The sequence below is a fragment of the Rutilus rutilus genome (genome assembly GCF_951802725.1).
Source record: "Rutilus rutilus genome assembly, chromosome: 5".
In the NCBI taxonomy this organism is placed as follows: domain Eukaryota; kingdom Metazoa; phylum Chordata; class Actinopteri; order Cypriniformes; family Leuciscidae; genus Rutilus; species Rutilus rutilus.
The window spans coordinates 45,285,593-45,298,685 of NC_140213.1; the positions used below are offsets into that span (position 1 = coordinate 45,285,593).

General features: G+C 39.4%; 1 protein-coding gene across 1 annotated transcript in view; it reads right to left on the bottom strand.

Annotated features, from left to right (window-relative positions):
- Nucleotides 1–13,093, bottom strand: part of lekr1 (Leucine-, glutamate- and lysine-rich protein 1) — a gene marked incomplete at its 5' end in the record, with an annotated part of 99,561 nt that overhangs the window by 38,887 nt on the left and 47,581 nt on the right. Inside the window, 2 exons of the mRNA XM_084410011.1 lie at nt 6,299–6,380; nt 10,205–10,390. Coding sequence (XP_084266137.1) covers nt 6,299–6,380; nt 10,205–10,390 — 268 coding nt within the window. The remainder of the gene's footprint in view (nt 1–6,298; nt 6,381–10,204; nt 10,391–13,093) is intronic.

The window sequence follows — 13,093 nt, forward strand, 5'->3', positions numbered from 1 at the left end:
CGGCACAGATTCCCTGCGGGTGTCGTCTGTCAACTGTTAAGCCTTCTGAATCCCCCCATCAGACCAACTCACAAATATTTTTCACCCTCTCACACCAACACTCCCCATCCTACTCCACTGGCTCCCTCAACACCAGTCTGGGGAGAAACTGGGGAGTTGGTGTCTCCCAGCTGAGCCGAGCGAGCGTCTTATGGAGGTTTGGTGAAGACCTTTCTTTCTTTGTTTATTATGGTTGCCTGAAGGTTTTGCTGAGCTCTGTGACACACTGCTATCTGACAGCGGGTTAAGATAACCTTTTATTTCCCCTGGATCTCTGTGACACTAGAGATAAGAGTGAGGGGGAGAGGAAAAGGGAGAGAGAGAAAAAGAGAAAGTGATTATGGGATTAACATGTTAAAGATGGATGTCTCCGTTTGGATGAAAACATGGCAGATGTCAGGTCATGTGGACCTGAAAACAAGAACGCAATCTGTAACTCTCACATGCTCACTAGAAGCCTGCCTCTCCTAAAGAACGAACCAGATTTGATAGAAATAAATGATCTGAGTGACTTTAGCTCATCGTGGCAAGCAGGGCGGGGCCGAGAGCCGTGGGAACGGAGCAATTGCAAATGAGCGTCATGTGCGTCCCACACCGGTCTCGAGTCTCACGGAGGAACTCCAGAAGGATAAAAGGAGGAGTGACGACAGTGCAATACGAGAGGACTTTAAGGCCTAGTCCACACGTACATGGGTATTTTTATAAACAGAGTTTTTCCTCCTTCGTTTAAAAAACAAAATCGTGTCCACACAAGCACGGTTTAAAGAAATCTCTGTCCACGTGAAAACGCAAAAACACGCTATGAAGCGCTGTCAAGACAACGTTGCCAAACCAACAGGTGTCGATATAACCCTAACCTTAAAGCCATGTTGGCCAATCAGAAGCCTGAAAAACAGGTTATTACCGGTTCTGGTTGGCTAACAACATGTTGTCATTAGCAGTGACCAGCGTGGTATTGCTCTCTGACACTTCTGTTCAGCAATGTAATGGGAGAACTGTGCATGTATCTGTATACATTATAAGCCTTGTTAGCACAGTTATTAGCAGAAATATTTTGGCTACATTCGCCATTGCACAGACTCGCCTCATGTATGTAAACAAAGGAGATAACAGCGCACACTCCGACGTCACAAGCCAAAATCTCCGGTTTCACCCTCTACACGACAACACTGCAACCGGAGTTTGTGAAAATCTTCAACCTGGCAGGAGTTTTCAAAAAAGTTCGGATTCAGTGACCGGATACTGCGTTTGCGTGTGGACGAACAGCCAAACTACATAGAAAAGCTGCGGTTTTGAAATGACCTGTGTTGGTGTGGCCTAAGTTGTGTTGTGTTGTGTTTATGTTTGTGCGGCAGTCGTCCGTGAGGGTCTGCCGCTTCACTTTAGTTTTGTTGTTTGTTTATTTTATGATTAAAGTTTGTTCCCACCTCCATCTTCCCTGAGCCTTTTAACGTCGTTACACTCATACTTAAAGGGTCAGTAATTACTCACCCTCATGTTGTCAATGTTAAAATAGTCCAAGTGACTACAGTGGCTCAACCTTAAGCAAAACCCCCAAAAATAACGACTTTATTCAACCATCTCTTCTCTTGGATTGTACGTCACACGCGTCACACACATGACCAGCGTCGGCCAATAGTGAGCCTACGTTCTGACGTACAACCCAGAAGCGCTGCGCTGTTACACTACGTCAACAGCTTAAGAGAATGACATGGAAGAGAAGAGATGGTTGAATAAAGTCGTTATTTTAGTTTGTTTTTGCGCACAAAAAGTATTCTCGTCGCTTGATAAACTTAAGGTTGAGCCACTGTAGTCTCTTGGACTATTTTAACATTGTCTTTACTAACTTTTTGGGCCGGCAGATGAAATTACAGAGAAGCCTATGGAGGAGTGAGACAGCTCTCAGATTTCATCAAAAATATCTTAATTTGTGTTCCGAAGATGAACGAAAGTCTTACGGGGTTGGAACAACATGAGGGAGAGTAATTACTGACAGAATTTTCATTTTTGGGAGAACTAACCCTTTAATGTATTTGATTAAACCCATAACCATAAGCACTGAACTGTGGCGCAAAGCAATAAAGATATGAATTATCCCTCAAATTATGCACCTTGTTCAGAAGAGGTGGGCTATCACCTTCCTGAGTGACTGGGAAAAAGAAACTTTGAAGAAGGGAATCTAGCCACATCTAGGCACCACCCAAAACAATGGCTGAGAATTAATACAGATTTACTGTATACTGTAACATATGAATATCTATATATCTCACATATGAAAGAAACTCAAATCAGCTAATGCTATTGAACCTTCTAACTTGGTACATTACAATACATTTAACTTGAATAATTAACTACAGGGCCCAAATTATTCAGTTGAGTTGAATCAGAATGAGGTTTTATTGCTCATTCCAGTCCACGTAAATAGAAAATGAAAAAAAATATATAAGCAAAAGGTATACAAGAATAGAATAATGGTATAATAACATGTTCTCTCCCTGTCATTCTCTTCTTTTGTCTCCTATAATAATGGCTGGACAGCACTCTTTGAGGTTTATTAATGGGTAACAAATGGAGGAGGAATCTGAGAGAGTCTATTTCTTAGAGAGCGTTACGAGTTTCCACACACACGCTTCATGCCTGAGGCGCTACTCTCACACTACTGAAGCGTAGTGAGACATGCAAGACCAGGTATCATGTTTTTCTGCTGAAAAACTGTGAATATAACAGGCTGTGATATCTAAACTCCAGGTAACTGAGTTCAGTTCATCAGTTGAGAAGGTCCAGTGAAATGTTTTGCATATTCACATTTCTTAGCTTATACTGTTTATCACTTCATATCTCACCGGGCGGAGGTCCAGCTCATTTACAAAAGTTTTCATTCCCTTTATCGCTTTGTCTTGCTCTTTTCCATTCTCTCTCTCCCCGCAGGTTAATCACATTGGTGGTCTGTCACTCCATGAGTATTTGAAATAACCCCTAACTATTTCTGACATGTATCAGCGTAGCCAGGGAAACAAACCAGCTCGGCAGATGTGTGTGTGTGATATGTGTGAAATAGGGTTAGAGGTTGCATAGTTGTCATGGGAACACATGCTGCATACAAACACTGCTCTTTCTTCCCTGATATGGAGATATCAAAGCTTTGGCACAAGTTTCCGCACACACACACACACGTCATGCTGTTCTAGCATTTGCCGAGCGCAATCTAATTCATGAGGTCTACAGTTCTCTCTTAAAAAAAAAAAAAAAGTGTCTTTACTGAGAAAGTTGAATAATTCAGGTGTTATTCTTGGCTTGTTTGCTTGTATAAAGTTAAATTAGGGTAAAGGAATTGCAAAAAAAAAAAAAAGGACATTCTGTCATCATTTACTCACCCTCACATCGTATAACTTACTTTCTTCTTTTGGAAAATCTACAGTAAGAAAATGTTTTGAAGAACTGTTTTTGTCCATTTGTCCAAAACCATATTGGATCCGATTTACTTCCATTTTATATAAAAAAAATAAATAAAGTTTATGTTCTGCAGAAGACAGTGAGTCCAAACTTAAGGTTGATATCTCAAAAAATGAGCTTTCAGTAAGATTGCGTTTGATCGCACTACCGAAAGTTTACATTTAGATGCCAAAATAGCTTCAGTTATTCAATTTCCATATAATTTCTCTATCTCAAACATTACACACACACGCTCACGCTCACACACACACGCACACACACATGCACTCATTTTTGTTTTCAGGATTCTTAGATGAATATAAAGTTCAAAAGAACAGCATTTATTTTAAAAATAAATCTTTTAAACATTATAAATGTCTTTACTGTGATCAATTTAATGCATCCTTGCTGAATAAAAGTATTAATTTCTTTCAAAAAACATATAACCCCCAATTTTAGTGTACATACAGTGTGTTTTTGCAAAGATGGAATGCTTCAGATCTGTTTATCAATCTTCCAAACTACATTAGTGCAGACGGCAGGAAGAACCAGCACGCGACGAGCCCTGTCCAACACACACACACACACAGCTGTCAATGCCAGAGCGACCCTGACAGCGACACCAGCTCTCCCACTGTCACATCACACACACTGTCCTGCCACAGAGTGATCTGACAGCTCATCCACACACACACCGCGAGGCTCCTTCGCTTACAAAGGGGGAAAAGCAGCCAGAAAAACAGAAGTTGGGATAGATTATAAAAGGAGTATGAGCCAACGTTGAGTCAGTGTGTGTAATGTGATGAACCCGAGGGAGGTGTGCGGAGTGTGAAGCAACACCTGACACTCAACAAAAATGTTTCTTCCTCAAGCGCTGCCAGGTCACAGAGCTCGCAAGTCTTCGCTCCTTCTGCACCTCCCTTACATAACCCCCCTTCATGAGGAGATACATCACATATTCCAAGGAAGATATCCTCATCTCTTTGGTTAAATAAACATTCTTGTTTGGTGTGAACGGCAGTGCATTTGTATGCAAATATAATACAAAACGGCTTCTCTCAGACTGGGAGGAAGATGGATGGCTGTTACCCAACTGAGCAAATCATAAAATACTGCTCTTTCCTCTTCCCCACACATTAAATCATTCTCGAGGTGAGGAGGGGGTGTTTCATAGATATTGTTATACTGAGCTGTAATGGAATGTTTGGATGTAGTGTGTATGATGAAGAGTAGAACACTGAATTCTGGGTAAATCAGGATGAAACACTTGTTAAGAGTACTCCACCTAATGTGTGTCAACCTCTGAAATAACATTAGCACTCATGCGTGTGTGCGTATCATGAATACTGTTACAGTCCCCTATCTTACCGAGCGCAATGCAGCGCCAAGCGCGACGCAAGTGTTTTTTGCTTGTTTCAGCCCGACGCAGTTATCATTTTCACGTCCTGCGCCGCATTGTTTAAATAGCAAATGCATTTGCGCCCATTTGTGCGCCCATGGGCGTGCTGGTCTGAAAACGAGGTGTGTTCTGGCGCATTGTTGGCACTATCAAATTCCGTCATGTAAATAGCGAATCCGCCACAGCGTAACTGGCTTTTAAAGGGAATGTGAGATGAGACTCTGATTGGTTTAAAGCACGTAAATCCCTAAACACACCCATTACTCATTAAGAGAATAGGGACAACCCTTTTAGACCATGCGCCGGGAGCGCCGACCATTTTTCCCATCATTAAACTAGCAAAAGTGGATTCGGACATGCACTAAGTGAACTTGCACCCTGCGCTTCAGACCATGCGCTTAGATTGTTAAAATAGGGCCCTAAAGCTGTGTTACAAAACCTAGTGAGCTGCCTACCTAGTCAGCATTTTAAGGCATCACAGGTGTGCTTCATATCCAAAACAGGCACTCTAAAAATAAAAATGTCCTTTTTTTGTTAAGAAGTGCTTTCTATTGATAAAAGGACTGTTCACACCAAGGACGATAACTATAATGAAAACGATAAAGATATAGTTATAAAAAAATTCTAAATATAACCACAACTATAACAATAACGGCACGGAGAAACAATATCATTGGAATCACTTTCAGAACGATATTTTTTTCAAGCTGATGAATGATTAAAAACAGTGAGAGCGAATCAGAATACATTCAGGTTCAAAGAGCTCGAGCGTTTAAAGCGACAAAACTGCAGCACACTTATAACACACAGAACGATATCGTCCGCTGGTGTGATGCTAATATAGCTATCTTTATAGTTATAGATCTTAGTGTGAACGGTCCTTTGATCATATTTGATAATCTGACTAATGATATGATAATGGAATTAAACCAGTTAATTTGTTCATTTTTAAAAAGTTTGGGGTCAGTACATTTATATATATATATATATATATATATACATATATTCAGAGATACATAGTTTTGTTCAGAAAGGATGCATTAAATTAATCAAAAGTTACAGTAAAGACATTTACAATGTTACAAAAGATCAAATAATCATATAAGAATGATTTCTGAAGGATCATGTGACACTGAAGACTGGAGTAATGATGCTGAAAATTCAGCTTTGATCACAGGAATAAATTACAGTTTAAAATAAATACAAATAGAAAACAGATATTTTAAATTGTAATAATATTTCACAATATTACTTTAGTCAAATAAATATGTGAGCAAAAGAGATTTCTTTGAAAAACATTTAAAAAAACAGTATATATAAAATAAATAAAAAATATATATGAATAATGGAAAAACCATAATTATCCTCAAAATATTACCATGTTTTAATTTACGCACTGAAAGTGTAGACTATTAAAAAAGAACTTACTCTAGGAGTTTCTTTACATGCTCTTGTTCACGCATGCTGTTCTGGAGATCTATTTTCAGAGTCTTCGCCTCCTCCTTCAGGCCTGTAAAAACAAAAGAAATCCTTGATGTACCCTGTAAAACATCAATAACATGACACCATGTGCCCTTAACGGGCTTAACAGTGTTGATCAGGTGACTGAGGAATGCTTCAGGAAACTCGTGTAACACAGAAATGTTCACGATAATAAATCCGACTTGGCTCAACATCTACAGTTGGCAAAAGTTACAAACAGATTTTTGTCTCACTGTCTTTTGTCACTAGCTATAAATGTTCCTCTGGTTTTCTTTCCTCATTCATCCGCTTCCTCCCCTGCCAATAAATGTAATTCTCTTTTTCCTCTCTCTCTCTCCCTCACTGCTTTGTATTTCTCATGAAGCACTGAAGCATAATCTGGAGCCTATCGGTTGCCAGAAGACATAATTGAGGGCGAACTCTACACCCAAACACGGGCCAGTGAAAGCATTCTCATTCATCATCTCGGCTCGCTGACATCCGATGCAGCATTCAGGAGTTGGACCCGCTCTCATTATCCTGACAGAGGACAAACGGCCAAGGGTTTGAAACAGGAGACATTTTAAAAGACAAGAGGGAGGAAGGATGACAGGAAACCGTAGGAGTCAGACTAGCCACAGATTTAGAGTTGTGCTACTGGAGTCACTGACACGCGGGACGTCGAAGTCACAAAATAAGGCCATGCAAACCACTCTTCAACTTGTTTTGTGTGATGACAGCATTAGTATTTAAAGTGGCCAAGCTACACTTAAATTTATGTCATTTAATTAGATAACAAAACCAAGAGGCGTCTGCAAACAAATGATGTTAGAGCAGTTCTCAGAATGAATGCCACTTTTAGTCATTCGCAATTACTACCTGGTCTCAAGGTGATTTTTAGTGGCTGTGAAGTTCCTCTCAAATCCTAACAGGTCATAGTGAACTAGTTCCAAAAAACGTTTGACATGTGGACAAAAACCTTCCACGACTAGTCATGGAAACCTGGAAAGAGCTTAAAAATCATGGAAATTTCCATTGTGAATAATATGTTTCCGTACAGCTATTGCTCATATGTAGAGCTTATGTGGAATTAAACTCGCGTGCAAGCTTGTTGATGTTAGATTTGGGAGTGAATTGTTCTTTTGAGGCAGTTCATTATCAATAAATCTATCAAACTCGTTCACTTAATGACCTGAATGATTATCAAATCGATCTGAATTAAAATAACTTTAAAAAAAAAATCCTTATCGGATGACCGGAAAGGTCAAAAATCATGGAAATGAACTGGTCAAAAAAGGTGGAATTATGAAACTTGCCTGCAAGCCATAGTGATTTTTCTTTAGAGGTGTTTAATTTTCAATAAATCGGTCAAACTGGTTCACAAAATGATTATTGAATCATTTAGAATTAAAATAACTTTTTAAAATCCTGCTCAAAATGACTGGAAAGATCCACTGGCAAAGATTTTTTCATATCACAACATGTTTTGCATAAAGAATTTGCTTGCTCGTGCTATCTTTCTTTCAAATAAATGCCATTAAAGTAATATAAATGTATGAATTTTATTACAACTCCCCTCATTTTTAACCACACTTGAATTGATGAATTGCACTGAATTCATTACAGGCAGAATAAATCTAATACCAACTTCAAGTGCATCACAGATTGTGACAAAAGAAATCTAGAAAATGCATTTTATGAACATTAATGTACAATATACAATATAGTATTTAAGTCAAATATATTACATATGACTGAACGTGATAATTGTGGTAACAAATCTATTTACGATTTTTATGATTTTCTTATTGCCTGTACTCAAACTACATGCAGAGTTGTGGTTATATGACTGTCAAAGGTTATTAATAATGCATGGATAAACGGCTCTTTTCAGGTGCCTATATGAACAGAAAACAAATTAGACGAGACACACAAGAGATAAGATGAACCAGTTTGCATGAATAATTATTGAAATTTGCAAAGGTGTCAAAGGTGTCAATGTAACGAGCAGGAACACACGGACACACACGTAACCGCAGTCAGGAGTCAGTGTTTGAATGGATGAAGTCGATGAGATGCTGCCCTTTACTGCCAGCGACCAGAGCGAGTTGTTCTGACCTCTCCTCCTACTCTCCTAATCATTAGCATCATAAACCACAGGACAAAAACACCCCAGAGAGGCTGCGAGACTTCAGAGATCCAGGGAGAAATTGTTAGTGAGACGCATCTCCCGAGGAAAAGCACCACAGCATTGTCTTTAGCGAATGAAGAGGCAATGATTGGGTTGTTGCGTCATCCCTGTGAAAACAGCAGCTGCAGAAGGAGAGATAGAGAACAGGGGGTGTAAAACCACAGTAAATTACGGGAAACAAACGTGTTTGTATCTGAAGGAACTGAGGGCCAAGTCATAAACACCTGAAACCACAGTCCAGAGGAAGTGGTCATTCTGTTCTCAAACTGTTTGTGCTGGCGAACAGATCTGCTAAATCACAACAGGATATATTCCAGAACTGCATAAAGGCTGGTGGTGGGGGGGATCGCGTCGATTCGCTACACGCTCGATCCAGAGGGCTTTTATTCAGAGGAAAAATGGGCTGTTTTGTTCTGTGTGTTTGTCGGTGAACTGGCTGTCTGGCCGGCTCTGAGAGGCTGAGACCGGTTAAGGTGACGTCGTGCTTTTTCTGGTGAAAGTGCTCTCTACTGTGTTGCCCGTGTCAGCGTGACATTTTCTGGATAGGGGTAGAAGAGGAGGGGGGCTTCTCCTCTTTAGAAGCATACAGATAATTGCTCTCTGGTCACCGTAACATGACCTGGCGAGATCAAGGTATACTTATATACACTCTTTTTGTTTTGCTCCCTTTTCTTTTGCCTCGCATGGGACGGAAAAATCAATCTGCTCCAATAATGATTCTAGGGTAATAAGTACTTCTCAGAAGAACAGTTTTATGCTCTTTCATATTTAGACTTAATGGAGTTCTTAGCCGCATTTCATTTAGGTATTCATTTTTTTTCTCAGAGGTTTTCTTAAAATTCTTATGAAAAAAAAGAAAGAAAAGAGACACGTCTTTTGCCATTCAATATGAGAATAGAGCTTGAAAATGAATGTGAATGTGAATGGCACAGCCCAGATAATTTGGCCTGGAATATAGAGACCCATTTAAGACATTTTACCAAGATGGTAACACTTTCTATGAAGCCTGTATTTATAATGCATTGTAAGAGTATTCTTAATGCATTATAATTCATGCATAATAAACAACTTCATAATGTGTTGTATAATCTATTTCAAAACTTTAGAGGAAGAGAGATTATTGCTGTCTTTTTCTCTGGAGAAAAATCTTTAACTTTACACAAAAGTCTCCATTTATTCTCATTGCTGTCTAGGAGAAACAACTGAATTTGTTAATCATTTGTGATGTTTCTTTGTTTGCCGCTCATGAGGGTTAGGGGCCGTTGGCTTATTGACAAGGGAAACGTTTCAAAAGTGTTAACTGCACTACTGAGAGTTTCAGAGGCTCCATAAAGACACAAACAGGGGGGTTAAACACCTGTCTAACACAAACACACGCTCAACACCGCACAAACACACACGCAAGAACTGAAAAAGCTAGTGAAACACACCATAAGCATGTCTGGATACTGAAATGGTGTGAGACTACAACCCCAAAACACCTGTCCAACACGCACACACACACACCAGATGTACAAGGATTTCCATGGATGGCAAACAGACAAACATGGAGGAAACCGAGAGAATGAAAGTGAAACCTCCTGAGCATGTTAAATGTAATATTATTATAATTGCAGTTCTGTTTGGTGCCACTAATGGCGCTAAAATGACACACTTCACCTTTAAACTGTGGGTTTACACACCCTGTATGAGAGTCTGGGCTTCTTGGTTTTGGTTCTGCAGTGATTTGTGGGACTGGACCTGGTTCTCCAACTGCAGCATCTGTTCTCTGGCTTGATTCAGGTATGACCTCAAACCTGGCACCTCCACCTGCAGACTCTTCAGCTCCGCCTGCAACCCGTCCACTTCCAGACTCAGACGAGCACGTTCTGGAAATAAATGCATGTGTGAAAGTGGTCAGACTTATCAGGTCAGATGTAAACTAGACTTTTTCAGTTGTTTGTCATCATTTGTAGTGGAAGTGCTGTGTCCTGCACGTATTCCTGAGATTAATTCCAATGCAAAACATAATGATAAAAACAAGATGCCTGAGCGTAGACTAATTTGACCTGCTGGAAACACAATGAGTTCAGTGAGGTGCAGGGTAATCCGGTCAGCATGGTTCCCACCCTCTACAGCAGACTGTATAATGACACAGTACACAGGCCGTTTCAATGGATGCTAGTAGTTTCAGAGAATTTAGGGCAGGGCTAAAGAGCATAAACACGGTGGGACAAATAGTATAGACACGTATGCGACATTTAAAAACATTATTACCATTATATTGTTGTTATTTTACTTATAAAGTCGTAGGCCACACTTAAAATAAAAAATAATAATAAAACCGTAATCTCTATATATTACTACCAAATGTATATAATATCAAATTTGAAATGCTATTACATAATAATAAATTAATAAATTAATGCTATTATTCAGAAAAGGTGCCTTGAATTGATCAAAAATGAAAATAATTTTTATGTCCAATTAATGCTGTTCTTTGAAATTTCATCAAAGAATCCCCCAAAAAAGAAAGAAAATGTCTGTTTCCACAGAAATATAAACTGTTTTCAACTGTTTACAAGCAAATCATCATATCAGAATGATTTCTGAAGGATCATGTGACTCTGAAGACTGGAGTAATGATGCTGAAAATTCAGATTTGATCACAGGAATAAATTACTCTTTACTATATAATTATTACAATAGAAAGAGTTATTTTTAATGATATTAAGTTTCAATATTATAAAAGTGTAATTTTTTATAGTCAATCTGATTTACTCCACTTTTTTTTTCGGTTGAGAACATATTTTGTGTGAATCCTTTGAGATCCATCCATATAAAGTAAGATAAGTGACACACAAAGTAAATCAATAAAAATTCATAACTCTAGAAAAGTGCTTGTGCATTGCATAGCAAAGACAACTACAAAAGGAAATTCTCTGATGGGTGAGAAAATACCAGAGAACTTTGAACAACAACAGCGGGCGCAGTAATTCATGTCAGCAACCCAGACCAATGAAGAGCTTGCACATAGATCAGAACGGAGAGAGAGAGAGAGAAAGGCCGAGCCTCTGTCTGCTGATTGATGCACTTCGGGTCATGGGGTGTTACCATCAACTCAGTTGAATTTAGTTCCAAACCTGCTGTCTCATGAACACACACACACAGACACACACACACACACACACAGACACATTCAAACCCTACCTGTCTCTCTCAGCTGACTAAGCACCTGAACAGCAGCTGCTAGTGCTGACCCAGCGTGCGTTAGGGTTCAATGAACGCTTTGGATGAAACTCTTTAGCATACTTGTGCATAATGTGTGTGTGCGTGTGTGTGTGTGTGTGCACGCATATAGGGGGTGCAATCTAAAGCCCTGCCCTGTGTGAATGTCTGAACTTGCTTTTGGTTTTCCCAGGCTGTGTGAACTGAAGGGGCAAGTCCGTACCAAAGACTACTGAATAAAACCTATATCGACTTTTATTTACTATTGTAACTTTAAGAAAGTGTTACTTGAGTTGCTATCTAGCACCAAATGGTAACCAAATACTGTATACTGAGACCCAATGTAAAAGTCTCAGATCTGGTCATTGATCAAGCACTAATCTGAAGATTCAGTGTCAGTGGTGTAGTATGTGACGGGTGTAGCATGAGCACAAGTTAAGTCTTGTTGAAGTCAGTGTGTGCACAGAAGAAGTGTTTATATCAGGTGCTTGGTTGCACTATCCTCTACAGACAACAGGCAGCAGTGTGGAGGAAAGATCAGCTGAACCTGCAAGAAACAGCAGTGAAAAGAATTTGTTTGCTGCACTTTACTTTAAAGTCTGCATGAAATCAAAATTGGCCCTATTTACTTTGTTAGGGCATTTTACTAGTCTTGTGGTGAACAATTAATCCGTGCAAGTTAATACACAGAAAAAATAGTTTGCCGTGGTAATCTTTAATCAAAATCTGAAAAGTGACTTCCAGTCTGGAATGGCGTTCCCTTTCTGATTATGTCAGTTTGACGGCTTGGGTTGAAAACGCTAAACCACACGCCTCAAACCGTTAGTCTGCTATGAGCGAGAGATGGAGAGGAGGAGCGCTAAAGTAAAACCCTGCCCTCTGTTCAATATTCCCTTTCACTTGGAAATACGTCACAACATTGGAGAAAAGTCGTTTGCAACTTCCGGTTCAAACCGATTTTAAAGTACAGTATCCACCCAAACAATTTATTCAACTTTTTACTAATCTGTTAAAGGGACGAAAGTTCTGTTGTTATTTTACTCACCCTCATGTCGTTCCAAACCTGTATGCATTTCTTCTGTGGAACATAAAAGACGACATTTTGAGAAATGTCTTTTTTTTGTTTGTTTTTTGTGTAATTCTGTAATCCGTTTACCACAACTGATGACATAACTTTCATTTTTGGGTGAACTATCCCTTTAGTTGTTCACTAGTAATTGCAAAAGGTGGACAAACCAACAAAAACACCCAACATCCAGAATAAAGACAGGCCCCGTCTCAAATGGCACCCTAAGCCCTCGCGACCTTCCTCTGAGTCCACACTTTAGTGATGTAATGTTGCTTTGACTGTTGGGTAGAAGTCT